Here is a 25,775-nt window from a genome sequence, read left to right as displayed (position 1 = left end):
TTTCATCTACACAATATTAATTAATTGCCACATCAAATACAACTAAAGGGGCATAAAGTTGCTTGTCAAAATAATTCACACTCTTTAGGCTTCTATTTGAAGATAGGTCACTTAAATGTGTGACATTTGTTCATCTGTCATGCTTACAATTTGGGCTCTATTCCACAAAGCTTTGCAAAATGAGTCTTTAGTACGATGTGGCCCTTGCCCAAACGGTTTATGTAAGGCAATCTTTCCACATCTGATACTGTGCCTCTTTTTCATCATGAGGAGTGGCGCTTTTTAAAACGCGCCCCCCATCACAGACAGCATTCTGGCTTGCTAAAATCTAAAACATTCAACTTTGTATTATAAAGCTAAGACATAGCTTTTCCGTTTGGCAATAATTCTTGAACCTCAAGATTATTTTAGAGTTTTGTGACCTTTACCTGATGTGGAAACGCCTAAATTGCTTTCGTACGGCTAAAAATGTATAAAATTAACAACTAGGAAGTGACACCTCTTCCAAAAGAAACCCACACAGACCAACTATTGACTGTTGAGTGCGATCGTGGTTAAACAGAGAAGCATTCTTGAGGTGGGGAACTTGTTAACCTGGTGGAACACGTAATCCTATTCAGTTACAGAACTGCCCAATCTTGTTTAGAGAAAATTAGGTTGTAAATGGGGTGCATACGGCAGTGACTTTTTTGTTCTCTGCAGAAGTAGGATGCAGGCCTTCATTGTATGCTAATGTACTACATAGGACTCATAATTGGATTCTGGGGTTTTCGTATTTGAGCCGCAAGGGTACAGGTATGTTCTGAAGCTGTCAGGTCAGTCGCTGAGGGAGAAAATGTGTGTGTTTGTGTGACTAACGTCGAAGTTGTGGTGCAACAGGTTGTTATTACGACGGTTTCCTGTGTTTGGGTTTGCTGGAGTCACTTCCTTGTGGTGCTATATGATTGCAGCATTCGTGATTAGATATTGTTTGGATTCAGACAGGGCACTGCAATGCATGATGATTTGAATATACATTTTTGGGCAAAAAAGTGTCCTATTTCCAGCTGCACTGTAGCTTTTACTTTCTCATCTATGTTTGTTTAAGATTAACGTCACCCAAAATCTTTAAGATTTCAGAACATTTTTGTCTCATTTTTCAGGAGTAGAATGTGTCATACTGACAGCTATAGTATCAAAAGTAAAATATTTTGTGGTAAAATGCCATGTTTTACTAGTGACCTATGAGAGGTTCGTCCGAAATTTATTCTAAAATAGTTTGTACATATTCGGTGATCTATTTAGTGAGTATATGTGCAAGAGTATTTCGAACTGACATTTTAATATCAATTTGCTAAATTAGAGGGCTAGTTTGGATTTTGGGAGGAAACACTGGACAGATGAAAAAAAATCAGTGCTTATTCCACAGTTAAAAAAAAAAAAAAAAAGGTTAGCCAAGAAGTTACCTCTCAATTTAATAGTTTTACTAAACGTTTGTGATTTTCATATTCAGAAAGCATTTACGCCAAAAGAGCAAAGTGTTCCAGACGATGTACGCAGATTTACGTAAAAAATTACGATTGAATAGTTAAAAGATTTTCGGAGAAAAACAGCAGCATATAACATGGACAATTAAAAAAATAAACAAAAAAAGTCTTAGTTCGGTTTTATAATGAATAGATTGCCAAAATGAAAAAAAAATCTAAAATACTTAAGTGTTGTGATTTTCATATTCAGAAATCTTACATCAAAGGAGCAAAGTGTTTCAAGAGGATGTAGAACAGATTTACGCAACATTTTACTATTTAGTAATCTGTGCCATTGGTACCATTCAGCCACCTCTGACTAATCTGTTTCGGGGGTAAAGGGGTGTCAGTGCTATCATCCAATGAAAACCGAGCAATGCTTTGACGAGCACCTGTGTTAACCAATAGATGAACTCTTTGCGTCGCGGTCACGCCATGGAAAGGCGGGGCTTCGTCGGCGACGTCCCTGTTCAACATGGAGTACAGAGGGGAGCGAAAAAAAGGCAGGACCACCCTAAAAACTTAAATATGCTGAATTAGATGAAGTTTAACTATCCAGTTAAAGAAACGATGGACAACTGATAGCAAACAACTTGGTTCTGGAACTCTCAAGTACGTCTGTCGCCTTTTACACTGTCAGTTAGCCCTTTTTTTGCACTGTAACCACGCGAACCGGCGTCATGCAAAAGTGTCAAAACTATTGAAAAAAAAAAACGAATAGAAGAAGGCCACTCACTTATCTGGCCACGTTGTTTTGAAAGTATCGGAAGCAGTTAACCGTAACCGTGACCTCCCTCGGCTAGATTAGGGTTATTGGGTGAAAGGTGACACCGCTGAGTCTGTTTATTTGAGGTAAGTTGAGTTCATGCACATGATTTTTGGGGGGTTTTGCTAGCTCGGCTAACACACGTGATCTGTACTGTATTGCTATTGTACCGCATAATACGCATGTAATAAAGTAATCTCTAAATGACGATTGTTTTTAACTTTTGTGAAAGTAAAAGTCTATCTTACTATACAGTATAACACCAACTCGGGTAAGAGCACTAAATAAACAGTATACTTATTCATTATTTGTTTTTATTTTATCCATCATCCATCCATCCATTTTCGAGAGTCGATTATCCTCACAAGGGTCGCCTATCTCAGCTGACTTCGGGCAGGAGGCGAGGGACACCCTGAATTGGTTGTCAGCCAAGCGCAGGGCTGATTTTATTCTAAACAATCATATTCATCACATTAATGCGCTTTAAATCTATCTATCTATCTATCTATCTATCTATCTATCTATCTATCTATCTATCTATCTATCTATCTATCTATCTATGCTTCCATTTAACGTTAATATCTATGCTTCCATTTAACGTTAATGTAATATCTCTATTTTTAGGATGCACAATGCAGCGAGTGTGTCAGCTTCTCTGGGCTCCGTGGGGCTGCTGCGTCTTTTCGGAGTGTCCTGGTCCTGGAGTGTTGTGGCGGGACTTGGGGTGTACCTGGGCACCAGCAGCTGGAAATATTTCTATGTTGCGGCACTGACAGCCAAAAGAGATTTCATGTAAGTCAAAAATTCCTGGGGCAAAATCTAGTAGTTGTTCTCTTATGGAGGCATAGTGGTTATATCAGGCTGATGGTTATAAAATGGTGGTACAACTACCCCTGGGAGTAGATGAAGGTTTCTGCAGGGATCAGCAAATCCAATATAATGCACTCCATGTAAAAAAACATTACATTTTCTAATTCAGAGCAAATTAATTGGAACATGAAGCAACATTGCTAGATATGTTGTTATAGTGAGTCCCCTTGCAAAACATCGCATGCCTTTATTTTTGTTAGGTTTTATGTGGATGCACATTGTGATTAGTGACCCAGATTTTCCAGCAGACAAGCCAGATATATTGAAGACAGAGCCAGCTAAACCATTCATTACACAAGCTATCTTCTGGAGTTGCTGGATAGAAAATAAATTAGACACTGATAGCTCAAAACTCCATTTTACAACCCTTTTTTCCTTTATAAATATGTTTTGCGCCTATTCGGGGATCCTTGGGAAAAAAAACACGGGGCTATGCCATTGTGGAAAAAGATAAGAACCACTGATATAAGGTATTTCATAGCTATAAAAGGTTGCTACTGTATAAAACCTATAATACAGTAAACTATAAATACAGTTATTAAACAAGTTATGCATAGATATTTTGCTCCATCTCGTTATCAGTTTAATAAAACTTGCAGATAGCTGATTTGGCCCCAAAACCTTTAAGCATACACTAGCTTGGCCTTGTAATCAACGCTTGGTCAAAACTCCACAAAGCAATGCTAATTTCTCATCCGTTCTCTTTTTCAGAGGCCTGTGCGTGCTACTAAGAGTCAAGCTCGCCATGTGGCGTTACATGCGCGACGGAAGCAACATCCTCACCATGTTTGCCCAGACGGTGAAACGCAACCCCAACAAGATTGCGTTGATCTACGAAGCCACGGGGGAATCGTGGACGTTCACCCAGCTGGACCAACTGTCCAACTCGGTGGCCAACTGGGCCAGAAGTCAGGGCTGGGTCACAGGAGACGTGGTGGCCCTCTTTATGGAAAGTCGACCCTTGCAGGTGGCGCTCTGGCTGGGTTTGGCCAAGGTGGGCGTGGAAGCTGCTCTCATCAACTTCAACCTCCGTAAGGACTCCCTGCTGCACTGCATCGGGGTGTCTCGATCTCGAGCTATCGTGTTTGGAGCTGAGCTTGCTGATGGTAAGAAGTAGAAGAACGTATGAAACATGGGAAAAAAAAAAACCTTTTGTTTTTAAATAATTAGTTTAACCTTCTTTTTTTGCTCTTTATATATCAGCCTTGTCGGAAATCAGCGCATCCCTCAGTCAGTCCATGGTGAGGTTTTGTACTGGAGACGTCAGCAGTCATCATGGGGCCTATTTGGGTGCGACGCTCCTGGATCCCATCTTGGCGTCTGCGCCGAGGCACGCCCCTTTACCTTGTGTCAAACATAAGGGCATGAATGGTTAGTAGCATCGCAAGGCTTTTTGGCTTTTATTTTTGTACATTTCTAACTAGACAATTTTTTACTGTTTATTTAATTATTTTTGGCTTTATTTTATAGTATTGGTATTTTGGGCATATCTATGTATTAATATTGAATATTTTATTTCATATTTATTGTATTATTTTGTAATTTTGATTATTTAAGCTAATATATTTTGAATATTTTATTTTAAAATATAACATCATTTTCTTATTATGTAACCACATGCTTTATGCTTTTATTTTAAACCTCCAATGTGTGTTTGTGAAAACTACTGCATGCTCTCACCTTAGCACATAATAGTATGTTGGTGCCTTGAAATGAGTGACCCAATATGCAAGATTTTTTTTTTTATTTTATCCTTTGATTTGCACACAAACATTTAAAATATGACTGTTGTGTGTTGAATTTGCATTAAAAACAAGCCAGGGAACATTTATCATGACATAAAGAAACATTTTATCTGTGCCTGTGCAAGACCAGATGAGAGAAATAATGATAATGAAAAGAAAATCAGCTCTCTCTGGCCTCACTCTGTGCATATAATTACATTTTAAAGCATTATTATGCTTAAAAAATGCAAACAGAATGTTAACTTGATGTTTTAGTCATGATCATATCATTTTCTTACTAATGCACATGACAAAATTTGGAAGGTTGGAATTGATTAATGGGATTTCCACTCAATGGAGAAAGATATATAACTGAATAAAACACCATAGGTGTATGTATATGTTATTTTGTTACTGATGTTTTATGCATGTTTATACTGTTAGATGCTGCATATTTTTAGACTCCATTTACAAAGATGTTTGGCAGATGACATTTTTGAGAGCAGGCAGATGGAACATTTAGAAAGCTGGAGGCATACATTGGAATGGAAGGGAACTAAAATGACGGTAGCCGGGATATGTTCATAGGCTGGTGTTGAGGCTGATCATGATGCACAGCTTAGACACAGTGGCCCTGAGGAAACGAGACAAAAATGTTTAGGTTTGTCTTTAGGAAGGACGAGGTTGGATAGGATTAGAAATTAGCTTGGATTTTCACAATTGGATTTTTCAGGGACTTTCATTTCTCATTGTTCTTGTTCATAGCTGTTTTTTTTTGTGTAACTGGATGCACTGTTATCTTCTCTGCAGATCGTTTGTTTTACATCTACACCTCTGGCACCACAGGACTACCCAAGGCTGCTATTGTCGTGCACAGTAGGTAAGTTAATGTGGTTTCCCTTCCAAAAATGTCCATGTGTATCCATGGACATCTGATAACAACTACATGTTCTACAGGTATTACAGAATCGCAGCTTTCGGCTACTATGCTTTTCGAATGCGCCCGGATGACATCATCTATGACTGTCTTCCCCTGTATCACTCTGCAGGTGTATTTGACTTTTCTATATCAGCACATTCTCTAACCACTAGGGAGCACGACTGATGCGTAAATGTTACTCTTTGCCAGGTAACATAATGGGTGTCGGTCAGAGTCTGATCCACGGCCTCACTGTTGTTGTCAAGAAGAAATTCTCTGCCAGTCGCTTCTGGGATGATTGTATCAAATACAACTGCACTGTAAGAGATTGACATTTTAAGCAGCCATATGCCAGTTAGCAAGCTTGAACACACTTAAAGATTAAAAAAAAATAATAATAAATAAATTTTAGATCCATACTTACACATTTTAGTATTTTCTTAGCTACTATTATGATTTGGATGATGCGTTATTGACCTGGAATGACTTTCAGTTTACAGCTATTGCCTCAAAATGACATAACAGTTGCTCAGGGCTCATTTAACACAAATACAGGTGAGCAGTGACCAGTCCTTACCTGAGCTCTGAGCAACCGTGATGTTATTTTTAGGCTCCACAAAGTTTCAAAATGGATGCTCCCCGAGATGAATAGAAACAGGTGGATTTTGCTGCCAGATATCATATTCTATCAACACATCATAAAGCGGATTGGCATGTTTAGACTGGTGGTAAAGAAAATATCAAGGTATACTTCCCCTTTAAGGATAGACGTTGCTCTTTAAATTGCTTTATTGAAGAGACAAGAAGAAAACAGATGTGAAAATGACACATTAATACATAAGCTGCTGATGATGACCATAACTATGAATCACTCGATACGCAGCCTGACAGTGTAACAATATTCTCGGACACCCATATCGCTCACCAAGCGATGTTTGCCATAAACGCTCAAAAACACGTTAAAGCAGAGAGTGATTATGGTGACCCCAAGTGGAGAAAATTATGTGCAATTAGAATACAGTATTCTACAAATATCCAATAGCTACAGCCCTAACTTTTCAATCATTTTACTTGTAGATAGTCCAGTATATCGGTGAAATTTGCCGCTACCTGCTGTCTCAGCCGGTGCGACCGTCAGAAAAGGCCCACAAGGTTCGCTTGGCGGTTGGAAACGGTCTGCGTCCGAGCGTGTGGGAAGCCTTCACCGAGCGCTTCGGCGTGGCGCAGATCGGCGAGTTTTACGGCGCGACAGAATGCAATTGTAGCATCGCCAACTTGGATGGCAAGGTCAGCATTTACACCAGCAAGTGTATTATTTGCCAAAATGAAAGAATTTAAGTAAGTCTCCATTTTTTAGGTGGGTGCCTGTGGATTTAACAGTCGCATTCTGCCCAGCATTTACCCCATCCGTCTGGTCAAAGTAGACGAGAACACGATGGAACTGGTCCGGGATAACCGGGGTCTTTGCGTGCCCTGTAAACCTGGTGAGTAATACTACTCTTCCCTCGGTGTGCTAAGTGACTTGAGTGGAACCTTCTGGATCCCCTTTGTGTTTTAACAGGTGAGCCAGGACTCCTGGTTGGCCGCATCAACCAACAAGATCCACTGAGGCGCTTCGACGGTTACGTTAACCACGAAGCTACGAGCAAGAAAATAGCCCAAAATGTCTTCAAGAAAAACGACTCCGCTTATTTGTCAGGTTAGCAATCATATTTTGTTTTGCAAACAGTCACGGCTAATTCTTTGTGGAAGCACGGTGGCCTAGATCTTGCTGTGCCTCCTGTAGGTGACGTCTTGGTGATGGATGAATTAGGCTACATGTATTTCCGGGACCGCAGCGGCGACACGTTCCGCTGGCGGGGAGAGAACGTGTCCACCACCGAAGTGGAGGGCATATTGAGCAGCCTTTTGAATCAGACTGATGTGGCTGTATATGGTGTAACCGTGCCAGGTATGAGCCCCCTGAAGTATGTGCATGCAAAATATGTACCCTATTTTTTGGACTATAAGCCTCAACTTTTTTTCTCATGATTTGAGCCCTGCGGCTCATGGTCCAGTGCGGCTTGTGTGCAGGTTTTTTTGTTTGTATTTGTTTTGCTTGCCACCAGGAGACAATCTAGCTGTAAAGCAAATTAGTGTATCTGTTCAAGGTGTCATATTATGGAACAACTACAAAACAGAGCTGAAAAGTGTGAAACAATGGCTGTGCTCATGAAGAGTATTAAAATATATTACTAAAAGTATAAAAAATATGTATAAACTGAATAAGACCTTTTATAAAAGTTTGTGATGTGTAAACTTGACATGTACTGTAATTCCGCACTTTTTTCCTCCATAAATGACGGTCAAAAGTATGTGTGCGTTTTTTTTTTTTTTTATTTCATATGAGAAAGATTGATCTGACAGCCGCATAAGCTTAGTTTTGATGGACAAATGTGCATTTTCATATCAGCCGTATTCTTACTTACAATAATTACCGTAACGGAAGGACACGGAGAAGGAATATTAGTTTTTTTTTAGTCTGAAGGAGGGAAAGTTACACGCTAAAGAGCAGGGGCCCTGGAACGGAGCCCTGGGGGACACCTGTACTAAATGAGAATGATTTGGAAGAAATGGGTGTGGTCGTTCTTCAGAATTTTTACATTTAAGATGTCACATTACCGAGCTCCTGTGTGTTGTGCTCAGGTGTGGAAGGAAAGGCAGGCATGGCTGCCATCGCAGACGGCAACGGCTCTTTCGATTGCGACGCGTTTCTGCAGAAGGTCCAGGCAGCTCTCCCGCCGTACGCTCGACCGGTGTTTTTACGACTTTCTCCGAGCGTCGACACCACAGGTAAACCGCCGATAAACGAGTTCCCATTTCTGGATCACATGGTCTTTTACTCTTTCTTCCACTTTGTTTCAAAGGCACCTTCAAAATCCAGAAAACCAGGTTGCAGAGGGAAGGATACGACCCACGTCTCACAAGCGACCGGATCTACTTCTTAAACGTGAAAGTCGGCCGCTACGTGGCGATAGACGACGAGCTTTTCGCTGCCATAATGGAAGCCCGAGTGCATTTATGATGTGGAAGCCTGGAATTTTAACCCTTCAGGGAACAGAGTTGACACGACTCACTGAGGCAGCACTATTACAGGTGATTCCCTTTGTTTGTTTTTTAACACTGTAAGAGTAAGTTGCCCCATCACGTGAGGGAATTTATTACCTCTGTCGTCTCACACAGCCTTCGCCGAACACACTTGAATTGCCATTCTAATAAAAGACGACAATACGATGGCTAGGTCAACATTGTCGCAGCGAAGTAGGAGTTATTCTAGTTGGGTTAAGTAACACCATGAAGGGTGTTGCAAGGTCAAGTAACATCATGAAGGGTGTTGCGAGGTCAAATACTAAAAAAATATTTTTTAGTGCAGTGGACAAAAAAAAATCCTAACACATATTCCTGTCCACACAACTCAAAAGCAACAATTTTTGATGTGCCTTATGTAAAATGTAACTACGCAGTTTTTTGCAAAAGAATTTTAAAACATTTGTCACTTTTTTGCTCTCATTTCATGTAAAACATCTAGAAACATAAGTAACATCATCAGCAGGTGATTAAGAATTAATATATATTGTACATCCACCAGATGACAGCTTTTGTGTGAATTCCAATTAAAAATCATTTCCTAAAATGTACCTTGAGTTTGTTTCATGTTATTTATAGGGGAAAATCAATACCAGTTTTTTGTAGATGAACACCAATATTCACTAAGTTCTCAAAGATATCAGGTAGTAGTATTTTATTTCAAGTACAGAAAATCGTCTTTCCGATACATGATAATTTGCTAACTACTGCTGAAGAGGGCTTTTTCAATGTTGGATGTTTTTTCCATTAACTCTTTTAGTGCCAAGTGTTACTGGAAAAGGAAACCGCTAGAGGGCCGGTATATTAAGCCTTTTCACTCATCTTTCAAGGCCGACAGACTTGTGTGCCATGTTTGTGTAAATATGGGTGCTATCTAATGAATGATTGATTTCCATTCCTTACTTAGAATTGCATGTAGGTAATATATTTGTTATATATGTGGAAACACTGCCATCCAATGGTCACAGGCAGTACTACAGTGCTCAATTGGCTTGTATTAGGTAAGAATTAGTCAAGGCTGTCAGCTACCCTCTTTAAAAAAATGCATTTCACAAGAATTTTAATATTTATTATTGTTATTACTATTTTAAAATACGAGATGTCTGGTCCATGGCACTGAAAGAGCTAAGCATCAGTGACTTGTATTTGGAAACCCCTGTTTGTACCCAGTTCCTACAAAAAGTTTTCTTGATTTGCTGAGAATCTCACCAATTTGCTGTCCTACACAAACTCAACTCAATATGATTGACATTTTATAAATAAATAACCTTTTCTAAATTTTGGTGATCAAAATGTTTCTTTCATTAAATTCAAACTGCCTAGCAGAACACGACTTTCTCCAAATTTTTGATCTATGAGACACATTTGTTGGCTAACCACAGCATATTTGAGTCAGCATGGTTTGTTAAAAAAATATTTGTAGGAACCCTGGCAACAGGGTTCATATGTCATTGTCAACGTAATTAGTCTTTGTGCCATATTTTGACCGTTTTACTGTAATTTTCTTCCACATTTTTACTATTTTAGCCAATGGATTGCACACGCCTGATAATTTGATAAGTGGTCGCGCCATGTTGAAATTTGACGTCACCATCTGGGTGAAATTTTGTCTCCCTGGTTTCTGTTTTGGACGCTTTCCCCTTGATGTGAAATGCCTTTAATGTAACGATCAAAGGCTTGGATAAAATCGCACAAGGATTAAGTTGTTTGTTAGCGCCCTGAATTGCAGATTTGAGCGCGAGTTCAAATCTAGGTTGACGTTTATAATCTGTAGTTGAGTTTGGGCACTAGTGAAGATACTTCTATACTTTTATGGAATCTGGTTTTAGTCAAAATTATGCCAAACATATATTGACATTCCCTCTTTATAGCCAACATTTCCATGACTTTGTGCAGGAATTCAAACTAAATACGAGTGTTTTTCTTTCCACTTTATTGTGAATGCCACACTGTGGCTGCATTTTCACAAACGTCCCTTGTTTAAATACAAAGACTCGATTCTTGCTCAATTTTAGCTTCGCGCGGACGGTCCTGCGTAAGGAGCCATCAGTCGGTCGAAAGCGTCAATTTAGCGGGCAGGATTGTCAGCGGGTGTTCTCTGCAGGCCGTGCAAAAGTAGGGAAAGACTTTTGACGCCGTGATGTCGGTAAAGGTGTAGAGCGGCTCCCTTTGCGGCGGGCTGTAAAAGGCCACTTTGCCTCGGTCCATGTCCAACAGCACCTTGATCACATCCGGCTTAGCCATCATATTGAGCGGCTCCCACGGCGCCGTGCACGCCTTGTACTCGTCGTTGCGGAAGCGAATGGTCCAGAAGCCCTCGTTGGGCGTCAGCACGTGCTTGCCCTTTCGGTTGATGGACTCGCTGGCCACGCCCACCACCCAGTAGGTGTTGTCCTTCACCTCCACGCTCCAGCTGTGCCGGCCCTGCGTGTAGCCCTCGGCGGCCAGCATCTCGGCGCTGATGTCGAAGCGCTCCGGGTTGTTGGGGAGTTTGAAATTCTGCGCGGTGTTCTGCACCGCCGTCAGGTCCTCTGACAGGATGAAGCAGTTGGCGGCTGTGTTGGGGTCCACAATGACGGGGCCTTGGAGACCATAAATTCTGAGTCAGATATGGCTTTTGCAAGCAAAGTTTTCAACATGCCCTATCAGTTCATGTGCCGAATTAAAAATGAGTGTTTTATTATTGGAAAAAAAAAACTGAATTGTGGATTAATGCTAAGGATGTCCGATATCACTGTATATTTTCAGACCGATAGCAGTACAATTACTCAATTCTTGAGTGGTCAAGATACCGATACCACTAGTACTTTTGAGAATTACCCCCAAAAAAGGGCCTGTTCATAAATAGTATTTTCCTTAAAGTTTCATAAAGCTAATGCTAATTTTCTATTTTTTTATTTTACTTGTAAATTCTTGTTTATGAACTGTTATAAAAAAGTGACCAATGCCAGTATCGGCTGCTATTGTGAGTACAGATCCCTTTTAATAAGGTATCAGTCCGATACTCGCCCATCCCTAATTAATACTTTCATTGACATGACCTTTTGGATGAAATTATTATCCCAAAACAATGTTTCATCAATTAGATTGTTCAAAGTAATCGCCTTTGTCCCAGATGAGAGCTTTTGCACATCTTAATACTTTTTAGTTAATTTTATGATGTGAATGATCAATTATGAGCACAATGAATTCAGTTCACACTTGTGATTCTAAAGGGACCAAAAAGTATTTTTTTAATCACATAGTTTAAAAAATTAACCTGCCAACTAATCACTTCAGAATTTTGTTCTGCCTAATTTTGTGTACAGTTTTGACCTTGAAAAAAAATCCATTAGTTGTGCCCTAATATTAAAAACATGTGGCTACAAAGCAAAGCGTGGAGAGTCTCTGTCAGCAAAATACATTTGCTATTTTTGATGAATAACTTACTGTATTTGACAATTTTCTTCATCTTTTCCCACACTTGGTACTTGAGCGTGCCAATATGCTTCGCCACGTCAATCAGACCACCAGATAGCTCTTCGGGCTCAGAGCAGGTTATCCAGGTTCTGAAACCCCATGCGAAAATTAATCATAGACATACTGTTTTTTTTTAACTGCAGTGTTAACTTGAGGCTCACCTCCTTATTATATCCTTGTAATTCTGTGAAAGAAAATGAACAACTGTTCACATCATTTTTGTGGACCGTTCAAAGCGAGATTTTTTTTTTTCTTTTTAGTCGGCTGTCTTACCTTAAGGAAGGGGATATCTTGTTTTTCCATCTCCTTCTCCACTAAGCAGATGACTTTAGAGAGCGAGGCCAACTCTTGGTCCAAATCCTCAATCCTCTGCCGGATGATCAGGCTCTTGTGAGCCTCCTCGGCCTTCAGGGCGGACAGCCTGGCCGCCTCTTGCTCCCTCAGGAAGAGGTGGAGCGCCTCGAATTCTGTCTTGATCTGATTTTCCGTGTGCTCCACCTGGCTCTGCGTACCAGAGGCGTGCCTGATTGTTATTTTGTCAGTTTGCAATGCAACTAAAATGTCGCACTTTAGAGAACCTCCTGAGATCCAACTTATTCTATTGTTTCCACTATTCATTTTGCCACTGCAAAGTGATTTGCATTCCACCCAAACACATCAAAGGAAAGGCCAGGATGTCCTCTGTTGAGGACACTAGTACAGTAGATCGAGTGAGTCAAAAACAAAAAAAGAAATGGCCTCTACAATGGACACAAAAGAGTTGGCTGGCTCTCGGGGGTGAAATGACAATCACAATCCATAATTTAGCTAAACTTTATATTTGTCATTCTATTGCTTCAAAAATTGCCACTTATTTAGTTTTGGATTGAAAAAGATGTCTGAAGAAAACCCAAAACAGACTCTAGTATTTTTATACTTCTCAATACATCAACTCGACCGCTGTTCTGGTCAGAACAGTAATTGAAAATTGGAACTACATTTGACGTGGGCTAGGCCTGTTTTATTTAGTACGTAAAATCATCTGTTTTGTTCTGCCAGAACATTACGTCACCAATGACGATTCACAACTGTGTAAAATTAACCAAAATAAAGTCATACATTTTGCAAAGGAGTCAATTCAGAAATAAGTAGCTTCATGTTCCAATTGATTTGCTTTTAATTTGAAAATAAACCAGTACTGTTCCTGTCACGGCATTACAAAGCACTGAATTAGATTGGCCGATACCTGAAGAAAACTTGTTAAAATTTCAAGTGCCTTCACGTACCAAGAAGCAGTTACCGAATTGAATGAGCCTAATTTTACGCTTATTGGTTAATTGCTCAGTTTCAAATCGGTCAATTATGTGCGAGGGGTACCTTGATGTGCTCCTGCATGTCCTCGCACACATCTTTGGCCTCCTTGTATTGATGCAACTTCTCCTTCAAAGGCAGCAGGGCACCCCTCAGCTCTTCCTATATGAAAGTCAGTAAACCCCAAGGTCAACAAGCGGCAGGTGGCCATCCGGACCGCCGACGCACATTGCGGAGGGTGGCGGACGGCGGCGCCAGATAAATGGGTCACATCTGCGTGGAGGGCTCAAGCGCGGCCCGGTGACAAGCATAAAGCTGAACTCGCGCTGCTTGAGCCAAGCGAGTATTCTTTTCACATTAGTAGGCGCAGGTCCCTCATGCTTGAGAGAGGCCCATGAGATGAGCTATCGTAAAAAAAGCGCGCCTGGGCTCGAGTTCCACGAGCCCGGCAGCGCGCTAAACCCAAAAATATCAAGCTATTCTTAGAATGGCAATAATCTCTGATAACCATCATCATGCATATTAAAGAAACGCCACAGCTTGATAGATAGCTACGTAGACACGGCAATAAATAACCATGGATTTACTTAATCCGCTGAGAAAATTATTTTTTTTTAATATTTCGCTATGAAATATATATATTTAATGTTATCCGTTCTATGTTTTTTTTGTGTAAACATAAAACATAGCTACTTTTCCTGGGTAATAATTTAACTATCATTTATATAACATAATAAATTAATATTTAAAAATAATATCAACTAAGTTCAATTGATCAAAAAAGATCTCAAAAATATCAAATCTTTTGGTTTATATTCAAACAAAAAATACAATAATTATAGAATACAAATCAAATAAAGGAAAATAACATTCTTAAAACACCATGCAAATGAATAATATATCACAATATTAAAATGCCTTTATAAAATGCTAATAATCATTTTTCAAAAGTGAAATCATAACACACATCTAATAATTTAGTGTACTCATTTGATTGCAAATCAGAGCAAACATTACAATGTAATAAGTGAAAAAAATATATCATTTTTAAATTTATCATTGAATAAGATATGAGTACGTGCGCTGATTATTTTAATAAAATCCAAACACATTGATCAGAAACTATAAAACCATTTTTAAAAATCTAAATTGAAATTCAATTTAATAAAAGAAAATGTAATAATCAAATAATACAAAATTTAAAAATAGATATAGTTTAAGAAAACATTTAAAAATGAATATGAAACAAAATAGTAAAAAATAATGAATGAGTAGGTAATAAATACTATAATAAAATTCAAAACAAGACGAAAAGAAAATATAAAACATAACTCAAGATACAAATTGTAATACAATTAAAATAAAACAATGTAAATAAGTAGAACTAAAAAAAAAAAAAAAAATCAGCATGTATCTTCTTCAGGTAAAGCACCAGTTAGTTTACTATTCCACATCCAGATGACGAAACCACATGTTGATTGTTGCTGATGCAATCACAGTGTGGCCCCGCTTACCTTACAGTCGTGAGCGCCCTCCCCTATGGGATAGAGCCTGTGTCCCCGGTGGTCCGCGCCCTTCCCGCACAACCCGCAGATGGGCTCCAGATCCTCCAAGCAGAAGAGCGTGAGCTTCTCCCCGTGCTCGCCGCACGCGTCGGGGCCGCCTTTAGCCTTGGTGTCTGTCGCGAAGGCCTCGCGGGCCCTCCCCAGCACCATTTGATCCATGGACCGAAAGGGGATCCGGGGCCAGTGCCTTGCGTCCTTCCCAGCTGTCTCTCTGGGAAGTCTGTATGACAGCCAAAGTGGTCAATATGAGTTTGGACTGGCGAGGTCACCCTCGTGATGACGTGGTGCGGCGGCCATGAGCAAGGCAGGGGTTGGCCCCTCCCACATCCGCACGCCCCCCAAAACACAGGACAACCTCCGTCTTTAAGCCCCGAAATAAGTGTTAAGACCCCAGCTCCCAGAGACGTATCTCATGTCGGTCAGCGTTGTTGGACTATGCGCGTTGCACGTTCTCGAATAAACACCGCGCATCTTCTGTAAATAGAACAAAGAGGCTTTACTTTACTCATGAGGTTATGTGTCAGGGTATGACAGCGGAGGGAAGAATTGATGACGCTGGAATATTTGCCATGATTGCTTCTATGATATTTGAGAGGTGGTGAAAAAGCTGGCAAAGTTCAACTTAGCACTTGTGGCTCATATCGAACAGATTAATAGGGATTGAACTATTAGTGTTCCTAAGAATATCCATATTAATTCTAGAATAATACATATATACTGCACTAGAATACATGCCTGCCTGTAAGTACCCAAAGTGAATTTATCATTTAAATGCATGGAGGAAAATCCGGTTAAAGCTCAAATATGTGTTTTCCAGGAAAAACGGGTACCCACTCCATAATAATCCCAGAAAACACAATTTTAAAATTATTTTTTTAGTATAGTAAAAATGTAGTTTTATAGAAAAAAAAGTATAAACAGTTGAAGCTGCAGGTCTGGTTATGAAACATGTCTATAATTTAAAAAAATAGTCATAAATATCTATTAGCGCTGCCCAAGGATTCTTTTTTTTAACTAATTATTGTGATATATTATATTTTTCCACAACTACTTCCTCCGAAGTTAGCCAGAGATTTACTTGCTTGCAATTGAAATCACGTAAAGTCATCAAATAAAAAATGCTTCATTTGAAATACTGAGCTTGTTTTATCCTTTAATTATTAAAGTATAAAACAAGCTCATATTAAAGTTTAATATGTCTTTCCTATAAAATACAGGATATGAACAAAACTACTGAATCTCCCTTCCTGCCATTTCTTCCTACTCTTTTTGAGAGTATGCTTTTTTGTTGTTATTTTTGGCATTGTTTTCATTGTTATCATTTTCTAAGGTATGTGCAATCTATCTATTTTAAATGCACGGTTGTCAGAGAAATCTCAGAAAAGAAGACTAGGACAAGCCTAGCTGCTTAAACAGCAAAAAGAGTAACTCAGACCAGCCAAGATTGACTTTTCTACGCCGGCGTAGGGAAAAAAGGCTTGAGCAAATGTAACTCGTGGGTCTTCCAACGCCAGTTTTCCACTTGCCCAGCCGTTCCCCCCGGCTTTTATTGAATAGAAGCATAGCAGATTACAAGACACAACAAAAGAGCCAGCCGGGCGCCACCGGCAGCTGGGCCAAGGTCCCGGCTCACACTTTCGTGCGTCAACAGTTCTATCTAAGGACAGGGTCAAGATGAACTAGGATTGCATAAATGGGTAACAATGAACTAAGAACATAATGATAACAACCTAATATATGATTCCCTTCACATATCCCCCCTGATTATCATTATGAAAACACATCAAACGATGTCAAAAGCTATTGCTTGAGTGGGAAGAAAACTACCCAAAAACCCAGTGGGAAAAAGGTAGAAACCCTTCCCAAGCAAGAGCTTGTTACAAAGAAAAAGAAAAAGAAAAAGCAAAAGCTAAAGCTGTTTTTGGTCCAATACATGTATATACATATTGCAAACCATGGCACATCAACATCCTACGTCTGAAACCTTTTCCGTAGGTGCATCATAAATGGTTCACACAGAAGTTGAGTCGTTATCAGAGTCGGAGTCATTGTCGGAGTCGGAGTTGGAGTCAGAGTCGGAGTCAACAGGTTGATAGCCAGTCATGGCCACGGTCACTTGCGCCGCTATTTTGAATTCGATAGCATCCATGATTTTGGTGGCACAGATCTTACACAAGGCACACCGCAGGTTATGCAGAAACATGACAGCAAGAGAATGCAGATGATGACAGAAGCAATGGCTACAGCCACGCCCTTCCAATTGCCAAAGAAGTCCTGCAACCAATGCAGGAAGGGGTTGAGCTTCAACTCCCTCTATACTGTACTTAGAGTCCTCAGTCTGCACTCCCTGAGCAGTGTCAGTGTCTCAGACAACGAGCCATTAGACAAAGTGTGTAAAGGAATAAATGCGCAACATTCACCTGATGGCAAAAGCTTGCACAGGCCACCCTTTTCTGCCAGTCATGTCGAGTGCCTGTCTGTTTTGAATAGTCATAAGTGAAGTAGCATGTAGTTGTGAAGCTGTGTGCGTAGAAGGTGCGTCCGCGATATCAGTCGACGAGTATACTTTATGATAGACATCATTGAAAAAAATCGGTGTGTTTGTACACAGTCACTGGAAATAGAGCACCAAATATGGCAAATGCGAACCCGCTGCATTTGCTTTGTCAATCAATTTGTCTTTGTCAGGAATGCTCCAAGGCATGCCAATCGCATCAAAAATAGACGGAAGTTTGTCTGGTGATTGGGACTGGTGGTTTGTCAGTGTTGCATTTGGACCAATGGGTGGAGTTCTCAACACTGAAACAAACGTAGCGTTTATCGCTGTTCCTGTGATGTCCGTCTGGAGCTGGAGGTTGCCCATGATGCTGGTGGGCAAACGCTGTCTGTCTGAGGTAGGCGTTGTTGGTCGTCTGGACACAAGGGCGCCGCCCAGCATCAAGCAGCATGCTGCTCGGAGGAGTGCTGGCGGACAGGCCATTCTCCTGAGAGGGGTGTGTTTACCACAAAAACCCTTTCTTCCACTGTGGTCTTTCGTTGGTGCACCGTCCGTGCACTTGGGGGCGCTGATCCTCACTTCGAGGGACTGGCGTCGCTAGGCCCGTCACCAGGGGGTCGAAGGATCTTGCACTGCGACTGGTGGATCCACCCGTCGCGTCCTCCAACTTTCACCGCAGTTGGTGTTGCTGCAATCATCTGGAACGGGCCATCCCAGCGTTCACTGTCCCAACGAGGTTGTCAGCACCTTGAGGAACACCTGGTCTCCGATCTGGACCCGGGTTTTCTGTGGGATAGAACACACTGGCCAGTCATTGTGCTTATGCATCTCCCTTGTGCCAAACAGTCTTTTCATGTGAACTGGAAAAGAACATCCACTAGGTGGCTGGTCATGGGTTAAGTCTGCTAGTCCGTATGGTCCTCCATATACTATTTCAAATGGTGATAAAGTTTTTCCTTCAGCGGAACAAATCTCATTTCTGTGGCCACAATAAGAATGCAATCTGGTCGCTGTCTCTTTATCACTTGCATTGTTTTTATGCGTATGGCCTTGACTGTCCCATTTGTTCTTTCAACAAGCCCTTCTGATATTCAACAGTTCTCCAACTTTAGTAACAGCTTTTTTCACAAAATTCAATCAATTGTCACTTCTAATTACTCTCAGACTGCCAAATGTCAGTATGATTCGATCACACAATGCTTTGACAACTGTTTTTGCATCACAATGCGCTGTTGGGAAGAAATCAACCCACTTTAAGAATGCATCTAATATGACGAAACAATATTGCTTTCCTAATGCCTTATTTGATTCAATGTCATCCATATATATATCATATGAAATGCTTCGGGTGGTTCTGGAAATTTGCCTCTATGTGGTCACAAATAAACTTGCGCATTATTGCAAAAACAGATATCACAACATTTACAAAAAACACAAACATTTTGAGTATAAAAAGTGAACCCATATGCAACTGATCATGCATATTCCCCCCTGTTGACACATGGCAAAGCTCATGTGTCAACTTTGCTGCTCATTCAAATCAGAATTTTAGTAACCATGGTTTTCTAACCGCCAATCTACTTTTTTCTTCAACATCTTGTTATGCTCCTTTATTTAGCCATTTTTGCTGCTACAGTTTAGGAGCTGATGTTTTCCTTGATATCAAGCGGTTGTCTTGTGCTTTGGCAACTGTGGGCACACCTATGACTGTTTCTTTGGCTGCTTCGTTTGCCTGATCGGTTTCCTGCTGTAATTTGGTCATTTCTTTTCTTGTTGTGGTTTGGAAGCCGCGATTAGCCCAAAGTTGATAAAACACATGCCATACTCGCTGTCTGTCCATATTGTAACATCTTTGCTTTCAAAAATTTCACACGCTTTGATTAGCGCGGCCAATTCATCTGCTTGCAATGAACATGTCGATTTTAATGTTCCTTAAAACAAAATTTACTACATATCCCACCCTTTTGCGGCCGTCTTCCCCTTTGCTAGCTGAACCGTCAAAAAAAAAAAAACAACTTCTCCAGTCGGGAGAGGGGTGTCATTCAGGTCAGGTCTTGGTTTGGTGGAAATTTGGGCGTGGCTTCCACAGTCGTGTGGGGTGCCGTCTACAGGCGTGGGCAAAGGTGTCGCTGGGTTTGGTGCTCCACATTTAACAATTATAATGTGTCCCTGTGATACAAGAACCGCGGTGCAATATAAATGTCATGCAGGCGATAAGAGTGTCATTTTTTGGGGTGGGGGTTTTCCAGCAACAAAACAAATACATAGGGAACCCTCAACGTGAGGGAGTGAAACAACACAACCTCCACTGAAGCCTCCCCAGCCAATGCTGCGGCCAGCACCACCTGAACGCCTTCAGGGGTCGGCCCAGCAACTGCATCCAATTCCTCAGAGTAAAATTTGACTGGCCTCAGTTTCCCGTCATGCTTCTGCAACAAAACTGAAGTCATGAATCCCTGTTTAGCGGTCACTCTTTGCTCAAATGGTTTGCTGTAATCCGGTAGTGTCAATACGGATGAATTAAACCAATTCCAATTTCACACTGTCAACTGCCTCGTCAGCTTTTTTCATAACTGATATCAAGCAGTGGCCTAGTCAATTCAAAACAAATTTTGGAATCCATATGCTACAATAATTCATCAGCCTCAAAAATGACATCATTTGTCTTTTAGTCTGAGTTTTTTGGGCTTTCGCAATGGCCTCCTTTTGTCTTAACAGTAACAATTCTGCCATCCTTATCTCATTAGTTCTGCCAACCTTCTTCCATTTGTTTCCACTTGCCCAAAATCTTTCTTGCCACAACGCCAACATTCTTATGCATTCAATTTTGTCTTTCAACTCTCTCTTACGTCCTTCTTTTCCGCTACCACAATTCCTGTTTCCAACACAACGCACTTCCTCTTCTCCATCACACCAGAATGTCTGTTTTCTCCCCTACATTCTTCTACTTTTCTTCTTCTACTCCACTCTCAGCTGAATAGTCGATTTATCTAATCTCTGAGTGTTGGAGGTCACTCACATCTACATTTTTGTTTGTCGTATAGTTCCATTTAGCCTTGCATTTTCTCAGCTGCTGTCAATATGTTCAGCCTGTTTATCCATTATCTACCATAATGCGATTTGTTTTTAGAAAACTCTTGCAAACTATACTATATCAAACAATTAACATATCGACTGGTTCATCCTCCTTTTGCACAGTTGAATCTATTTTACTGTAAGACCTGATCCTATCATGCTAATCTCTTCAAACAATTATTACATATAAGGCATCAATCTTCTACCTTCTTGATTCATATTTTGTAAGGTGCCAGGCTTTCTTCCGCTTTTGCGTACTTGTATTTTGCAGGACCAGTATACAAAAATAATTCTGTCCTTTCTGCCTCCTTTTGTCTTAACATGCAGGGTTTGCTACTTGGATCATGAAATACAACTCCCTATCACGCGTCTATGCAATTTTCTATACAGGTGTGGTTGGTAGAGAAGGGTCGCATTCCTGTTTTCAGAAAGTGGAGGATAAATTACGAAAAAAAAGGTCGCAGTCACGGTCAAAAGGGAGGCAGAGGCCTCTGATTGCCACCCCTGCTCTCCGCGCCTCTGTTTGTCCTGTTATCTGCAATTCTCGCAAGCAGCTTTGTTTGGTGTCTACTTGGCTGTTTTATTTTTTCTACAGGTCATTTAGTGGCTGCTGCTATTTCCAGATTCAACTTTTCTCTTTTATCGATTTTGCTATTTGAAATTTTTCTTCAGCTTTGTTCTAACAAATTCAGTGGTCTCTATCAATTTGCCAGTTACAAATATTTTCCACTTTGAAGAACAACAACAGCAACAACAACAAAATCAACTTTAGCAAAAACGACAATTCTCACAACTATGACAACAACAATAACAGCAACACATGCAGCAAACTGTGTGAAAATTTCAACAGAGCAAGCTTCACAAACTTAAACTCACAATCACTTCTCATTTTCATACCACAGTGTCCCAAACTGGCTATCATACGACAACATGCCTACATGTTATTAAGCTATGAAAACACAACATTTATAATTCAACGTCATCTGGCTATCCACCCCTGGCATAGCCTCACATATAACACAACAACTTTGTGTATTTTATTTGTGTTTCAACCACTAATTATTCATTGCCAGTTAATCTAGCATTTGGAAACATCCTAATTCTTAATTTAGTCTCAACTGATCCCATAATATATTTTTCCATTTTTCTCATTTCACCTGTGTGCTGAGAATTAACCCTGTGAATGGACCAGTTTCTGCCCACAAACCTCAGGTTTGAAACCATCTCAAATTTGTCATTTTGACTTTTAACCATGCAGACTAGATCAAGCCCGATCTAACAATGTATTTTAGCCAAATTTCAACAAATATCATTGTTTATTTCTAACAATCTAACATACAAACATGTAACACACCAATAGTTACACACCAGCAAACTGACAGATACACACGCAGATCCACATCACACAACATGCAGTTTACAACGTATATGCGGACTTTGTTAAGCACGTACAAGACACACTTTTTGCACACACCATTTTAAATGGCTTCACTCCTTTGGCTTCATGTCAACCCTCAGTACTCAGATGTGGAGCTGAGACCCAGTCCCGAAAAGGGTCTTACTGCCGTGGCCACGGTCTTGCCTGGTTGTCAACTCCGCCTCTGAAAACCTCAGGTGTCTGGGTTTAAGAATATGGTGGTAAACTCAGGTACGAATTGTTGGTGTCTGTTTTCCACCGTTAATTTGGGTTTACTGTCTGGCTGTGTTAGTTGCCGACAGGTTAGTGGCTTCGGTCAAATCATCATCTGCTTTCCTTTTTTTCTCAGCCACCTTCCATGGTCGTTTCGGTTTGGCTCTATCAACTAAAGCCTTGCATTTAAACCACTGTTAACCATCACTGTTTTCAATCCTTTCCCTGTCCTTCAATGACAACTTCCGCAACACTTTCTCCAATCCACCACAATCATCCACGTCTCCTGAAAAACCGTATTGGATTTTCCATTTTTCCACATACTAAGTACTTTCTCTGCTATCTATCTCTGCCCGACGTACTTTTTCCTTCGATTCATCCACAAAACAACAACATTCCTTTTCCCATTTTGCCTCCTTGGGCCGAGTTGCGGCCTCGGAGGACTTATTTCTTTTTTTTTTTTCTCATGATTAACTATGTTTCCTTTGTCACGGGAGAAATGCTACGTGCCTGGTGTCGTGTCGGATACCGAGCTTCTACCTCGAAAGGCGGATATCCCCAGGTGTTTATACTCACGACCGTTTCACCAGTTTTAGATTTCCCGTCACTCAGGACAACCACTCCACATTCATTCCACACTCATACATCACAAAAATGATCAGCAACTGTGCACCGGATGTTAAACTTTCTCTTTTTAAGTCAGGCCGTTTGTTTAAAGTCCAATTGACTATACGTTTAAGGTCCAATGGACCAGCCAGTCTCGTCAGACTGAACCCGTCAAGACGGTCGTTTAAGGTCCGATGGACCGCACGTTTAAGGTCCGATGGACCGCTCGTTTAAGGTCCGATGGACCGCACGTTTAAGGTCCGATGGACCGCCCGTTTAAGGTCCGATGGACCGCTCGTTTAAGGTCCGATGGACCGCACGTTTAAGGTCCGATGGACCACTCGTTTAAGGTCCGATGGACCGCACGTTTAAGGTCCGATGGACCGCCCGTTTAAGGTCCGATGGACCGCCCGTTTAAGGTCCGATGGACCGCACGTTTAACATCCGGTGGACAATTCAGACTCGTCAGACTGACCTTTTGTTCTTGCAATCTCTCCGCTGGTCGAGTCACTCTGGTTCGTTGGATGGTGTTTGCGTTCCTCCGGTGAGCGGTGTCCGACGTCTGGCCTCGTGGAAAGGAGGGCTTCCAGAATCCAACGGATTCCGACGGTATACCGATTGGTTCAGCTGTCGTCGATCGTCCACCGAAGAGAAGGCTTCTTAACCATCCGGCTCGAACGGACCAAGTTAGAATGTCAGAGAAATCTCAGAAAAGAAGACTAGGACAAGCCTAGCTGCTTAAACAGCAAAAAGAGTAACTCAGACCAGCCAAGATTGACTTTTCTACGCCGGCGTAGGGAAAAAAGGCTTGAGCAAATGTAACTCGTGGGTCTTCCAACGCCAGTTTTCCACTTGCCCAGCCGTTCCCCCCGGCTTTTATTGAATAGAAGCATAGCAGATTACAAGACACAACAAAAGAGCCAGCCGGGCGCCACCGGCAGCTGGGCCAAGGTCCCGGCTCACACTTTCGTGCGTCAACAGTTCTATCTAAGGACAGGGTCAAGATGAACTAGGATTGCATAAATGGGTAACAATGAACTAAGAACATAATGATAACAACCTAATATATGATTCCCTTCACAACGGTACATGTTAAAAAAAAAAAGTGATCCAATTTTGTAAACATGCCTTGTAAACCACCCACCCAGCATTCTACCACTTTTGCAGAAACCCGATATCACAATTGAGCTCATTTCCAAATCTCTTGATTTGTAAATTGACAAGTTAATCGAATGAATTTGATTTATCGCCAGCCCTATTTCACTTTCGCCCATGCATTCCTGTCGTGTTCCGAACTGTAATCCAGTATTTTGTCGTGGGAGCAAATTCCTCAAACTGGCGCCCTAGCTAAAATAGGACACAAACATGTGGAGGTAGGAACCTTGGAGGTGGGTGGGGGGGTAAAATCCTCCCAGTAACTGAGTGTATCAAATACAAAGTGCTATTTAAGGCTTTCAAAGCAGGCAGGTGAAGCATAAACAATGCCCACTGTCGTCTATAAACTATTTAGCCCTTACTTTAGATGGGGCGCTTGCTTTTACTAAGGTCTGTGTCAAACGCATGCCTATGTGATGACGCACAAGTAATGGAAGCCTTCCACGCCGCATGTGTCCAATCGGGGTACTTGTAGTGCATTCTGCCGGTGAAAGCTTAATCTGCACTCATCCTCGCCGACCAAATTAGTCGTCTGTCGTCTTGTCCGCGCGGGTGACGGGGCAGAAGTTCAGAGCTGATGTAGTGGAGCTGCTAACTGATGGGGGTCAACAGATGCAAAGCTACATGTGGGCTAGTGTACGTGCTTGGATTAGGGGTACAGTACGTCCGCACGCGTCGGCCCGGTTATCGTGCATTCGAGTGATTTCGAGGCAGCCGTTCTTTATATAGAACAAGGGGCCATATTTAGTCACACTAGTGCAGGCACGCAAGTGGAACCATGTGATGTCTGCCAGCCAATCAGCAAATTGTAATAAAATGCAATGGCGAGGAGTCATAGACAAATAGGAATGGATGTTGTATAAAAAAGTCTAAGCATCTCTGTTCAAAAGTTGCACTGATTTAAAAAAATAAAACAACAACAAAAAAACAAGTAATCAAAATCATGAACTCATTCAATCCCAAAGACGTATTTATACGTAGTGGCAGCACAAACATTAATCCCAAGGTTCTTAACTCGTTCAATCCCAAAAACTTGTTCATACATCTTTGCAGTCCAGCATTCAATGTAAGGTATTACTAAAGTAATTGATTACTTTTTATATTTTGGTACTAAAGTAATCAATTAGGTACTAAAATTATTAACGTAATTACTTCCTGTAGGTACTTTGTACCTGTAGTAATCAAGCACTTTAGTACTTAATTACCTACGATATAACCCAGAGTAATTGATTATTTTAATGTATAAATTGGATACTTTAGTACGTATTTCTTAAAGGGATAGTCTGTAAGATTTAGACTGTTTTTCATTCTGGACAGCAGGAGGTGCTGCAGGTGCTGCATTTACCATTGTCGTAGTTACAACAAACATGGCCGCCTCTGGAGAAGTGCCACCCTCCATATGATATATTTTAATGATAACTCGACCTTTGGTTATATTTAAAACATACTGTAGGTCATTAAGAACACATTCATTTGACAATTTTTATAATTTACTAATATTAATTTATTCTTTTTTTTAATGAAAAACGGTCTAAATCTTACACACTGTCCCTGTAAAGTAATTGATTAATTTACCAGACATTTTAGA

General features: G+C 40.8%; 2 protein-coding genes and 1 long non-coding RNA gene across 5 annotated transcripts; 1 reads left to right on the top strand and 2 right to left on the bottom strand.

The window, feature by feature from the left end:
- The first annotated feature begins 688 nt into the window (after positions 1-688).
- On the top strand, positions 689-9,461 carry slc27a1a (solute carrier family 27 member 1a). Of its 3 annotated transcripts, none has more exons than XM_088437603.1 (13): positions 689-795; positions 2,896-3,063; positions 3,853-4,247; positions 4,345-4,512; positions 5,676-5,745; positions 5,823-5,914; positions 5,995-6,104; positions 6,862-7,071; positions 7,142-7,268; positions 7,346-7,483; positions 7,571-7,735; positions 8,470-8,616; positions 8,691-9,461. In XM_088437603.1, exons 2-13 carry the CDS (start codon positions 2,897-2,899, stop codon positions 8,846-8,848), a joined length of 1,947 nt encoding a protein of 648 aa, XP_088293729.1. In that variant the 5' UTR covers positions 689-795; position 2,896; the 3' UTR covers positions 8,849-9,461. The 3 variants fall into 3 exon arrangements, with proteins under 3 accessions (XP_088293729.1, XP_088293727.1, XP_088293728.1); XM_088437601.1 differs by lacking the exon at positions 689-795 and adding an exon at positions 1,951-2,117; XM_088437602.1 differs by lacking the exon at positions 689-795 and adding an exon at positions 2,154-2,357.
- A 1,382-nt stretch (positions 9,462-10,843) lies between these two features.
- Positions 10,844-24,747, bottom strand: trim35-13 (tripartite motif containing 35-13). The gene is made up of 7 exons (XM_088437494.1): positions 24,613-24,747; positions 15,174-15,444; positions 13,726-13,821; positions 12,643-12,873; positions 12,531-12,553; positions 12,340-12,458; positions 10,844-11,492 (listed from the first exon to the last, which is right to left on the bottom strand). The coding sequence occupies exons 2-7, from the start codon at positions 15,381-15,383 to the stop codon at positions 10,957-10,959; spliced, it is 1,215 nt and encodes a 404-aa protein (XP_088293620.1). The 5' UTR covers positions 15,384-15,444; positions 24,613-24,747; the 3' UTR covers positions 10,844-10,956.
- LOC148410389 (uncharacterized) lies at positions 16,669-24,107 on the bottom strand. The gene is made up of 2 exons (XR_015868244.1): positions 23,508-24,107; positions 16,669-18,507 (listed from the first exon to the last, which is right to left on the bottom strand). It is a non-coding gene; the product is annotated as an uncharacterized LOC148410389 (long non-coding RNA).
- Positions 24,748-25,775: the final 1,028 nt, after the last annotated feature.

Source organism: Hippichthys cyanospilos, chromosome 16, assembly GCF_059441005.1.
Source record: "Hippichthys cyanospilos isolate Australia breed blue-spotted pipefish chromosome 16, RoL_Hcya_1.0, whole genome shotgun sequence".
In the NCBI taxonomy this organism is placed as follows: domain Eukaryota; kingdom Metazoa; phylum Chordata; class Actinopteri; order Syngnathiformes; family Syngnathidae; genus Hippichthys; species Hippichthys cyanospilos.
This window is presented reverse-complemented; position numbering and strand designations above follow the sequence as displayed.

Bases quoted from the DNA above. Each gene is read 5' to 3' on its own strand.
- trim35-13 (XM_088437494.1), bottom strand. From the start codon at position 15,383: ATGGATCAAATGGTGCTGGGGAGGGCCCGCGAGGCCTTCGCGACAGAC. The intron at 13,822-15,173 runs GTAAGCGGGGCC...ACTTTCATATAG, and splicing joins AGGGCGCTCACGACTGTAAG to GAAGAGCTGAGGGGTGCCCT. The intron at 12,874-13,725 runs GTACCCCTCGCA...TCTGGTACGCAG, and splicing joins ACATGCAGGAGCACATCAAG to AGCCAGGTGGAGCACACGGA.
- slc27a1a (XM_088437603.1), top strand. From the start codon at position 2,897: ATGCACAATGCAGCGAGTGTGTCAGCTTCTCTGGGCTCCGTGGGGCTG. The intron at 7,269-7,345 runs GTGAGTAATACT...GTGTTTTAACAG, and splicing joins TTGCGTGCCCTGTAAACCTG to GTGAGCCAGGACTCCTGGTT. The intron at 7,484-7,570 runs GTTAGCAATCAT...TGCCTCCTGTAG, and splicing joins CGACTCCGCTTATTTGTCAG to GTGACGTCTTGGTGATGGAT.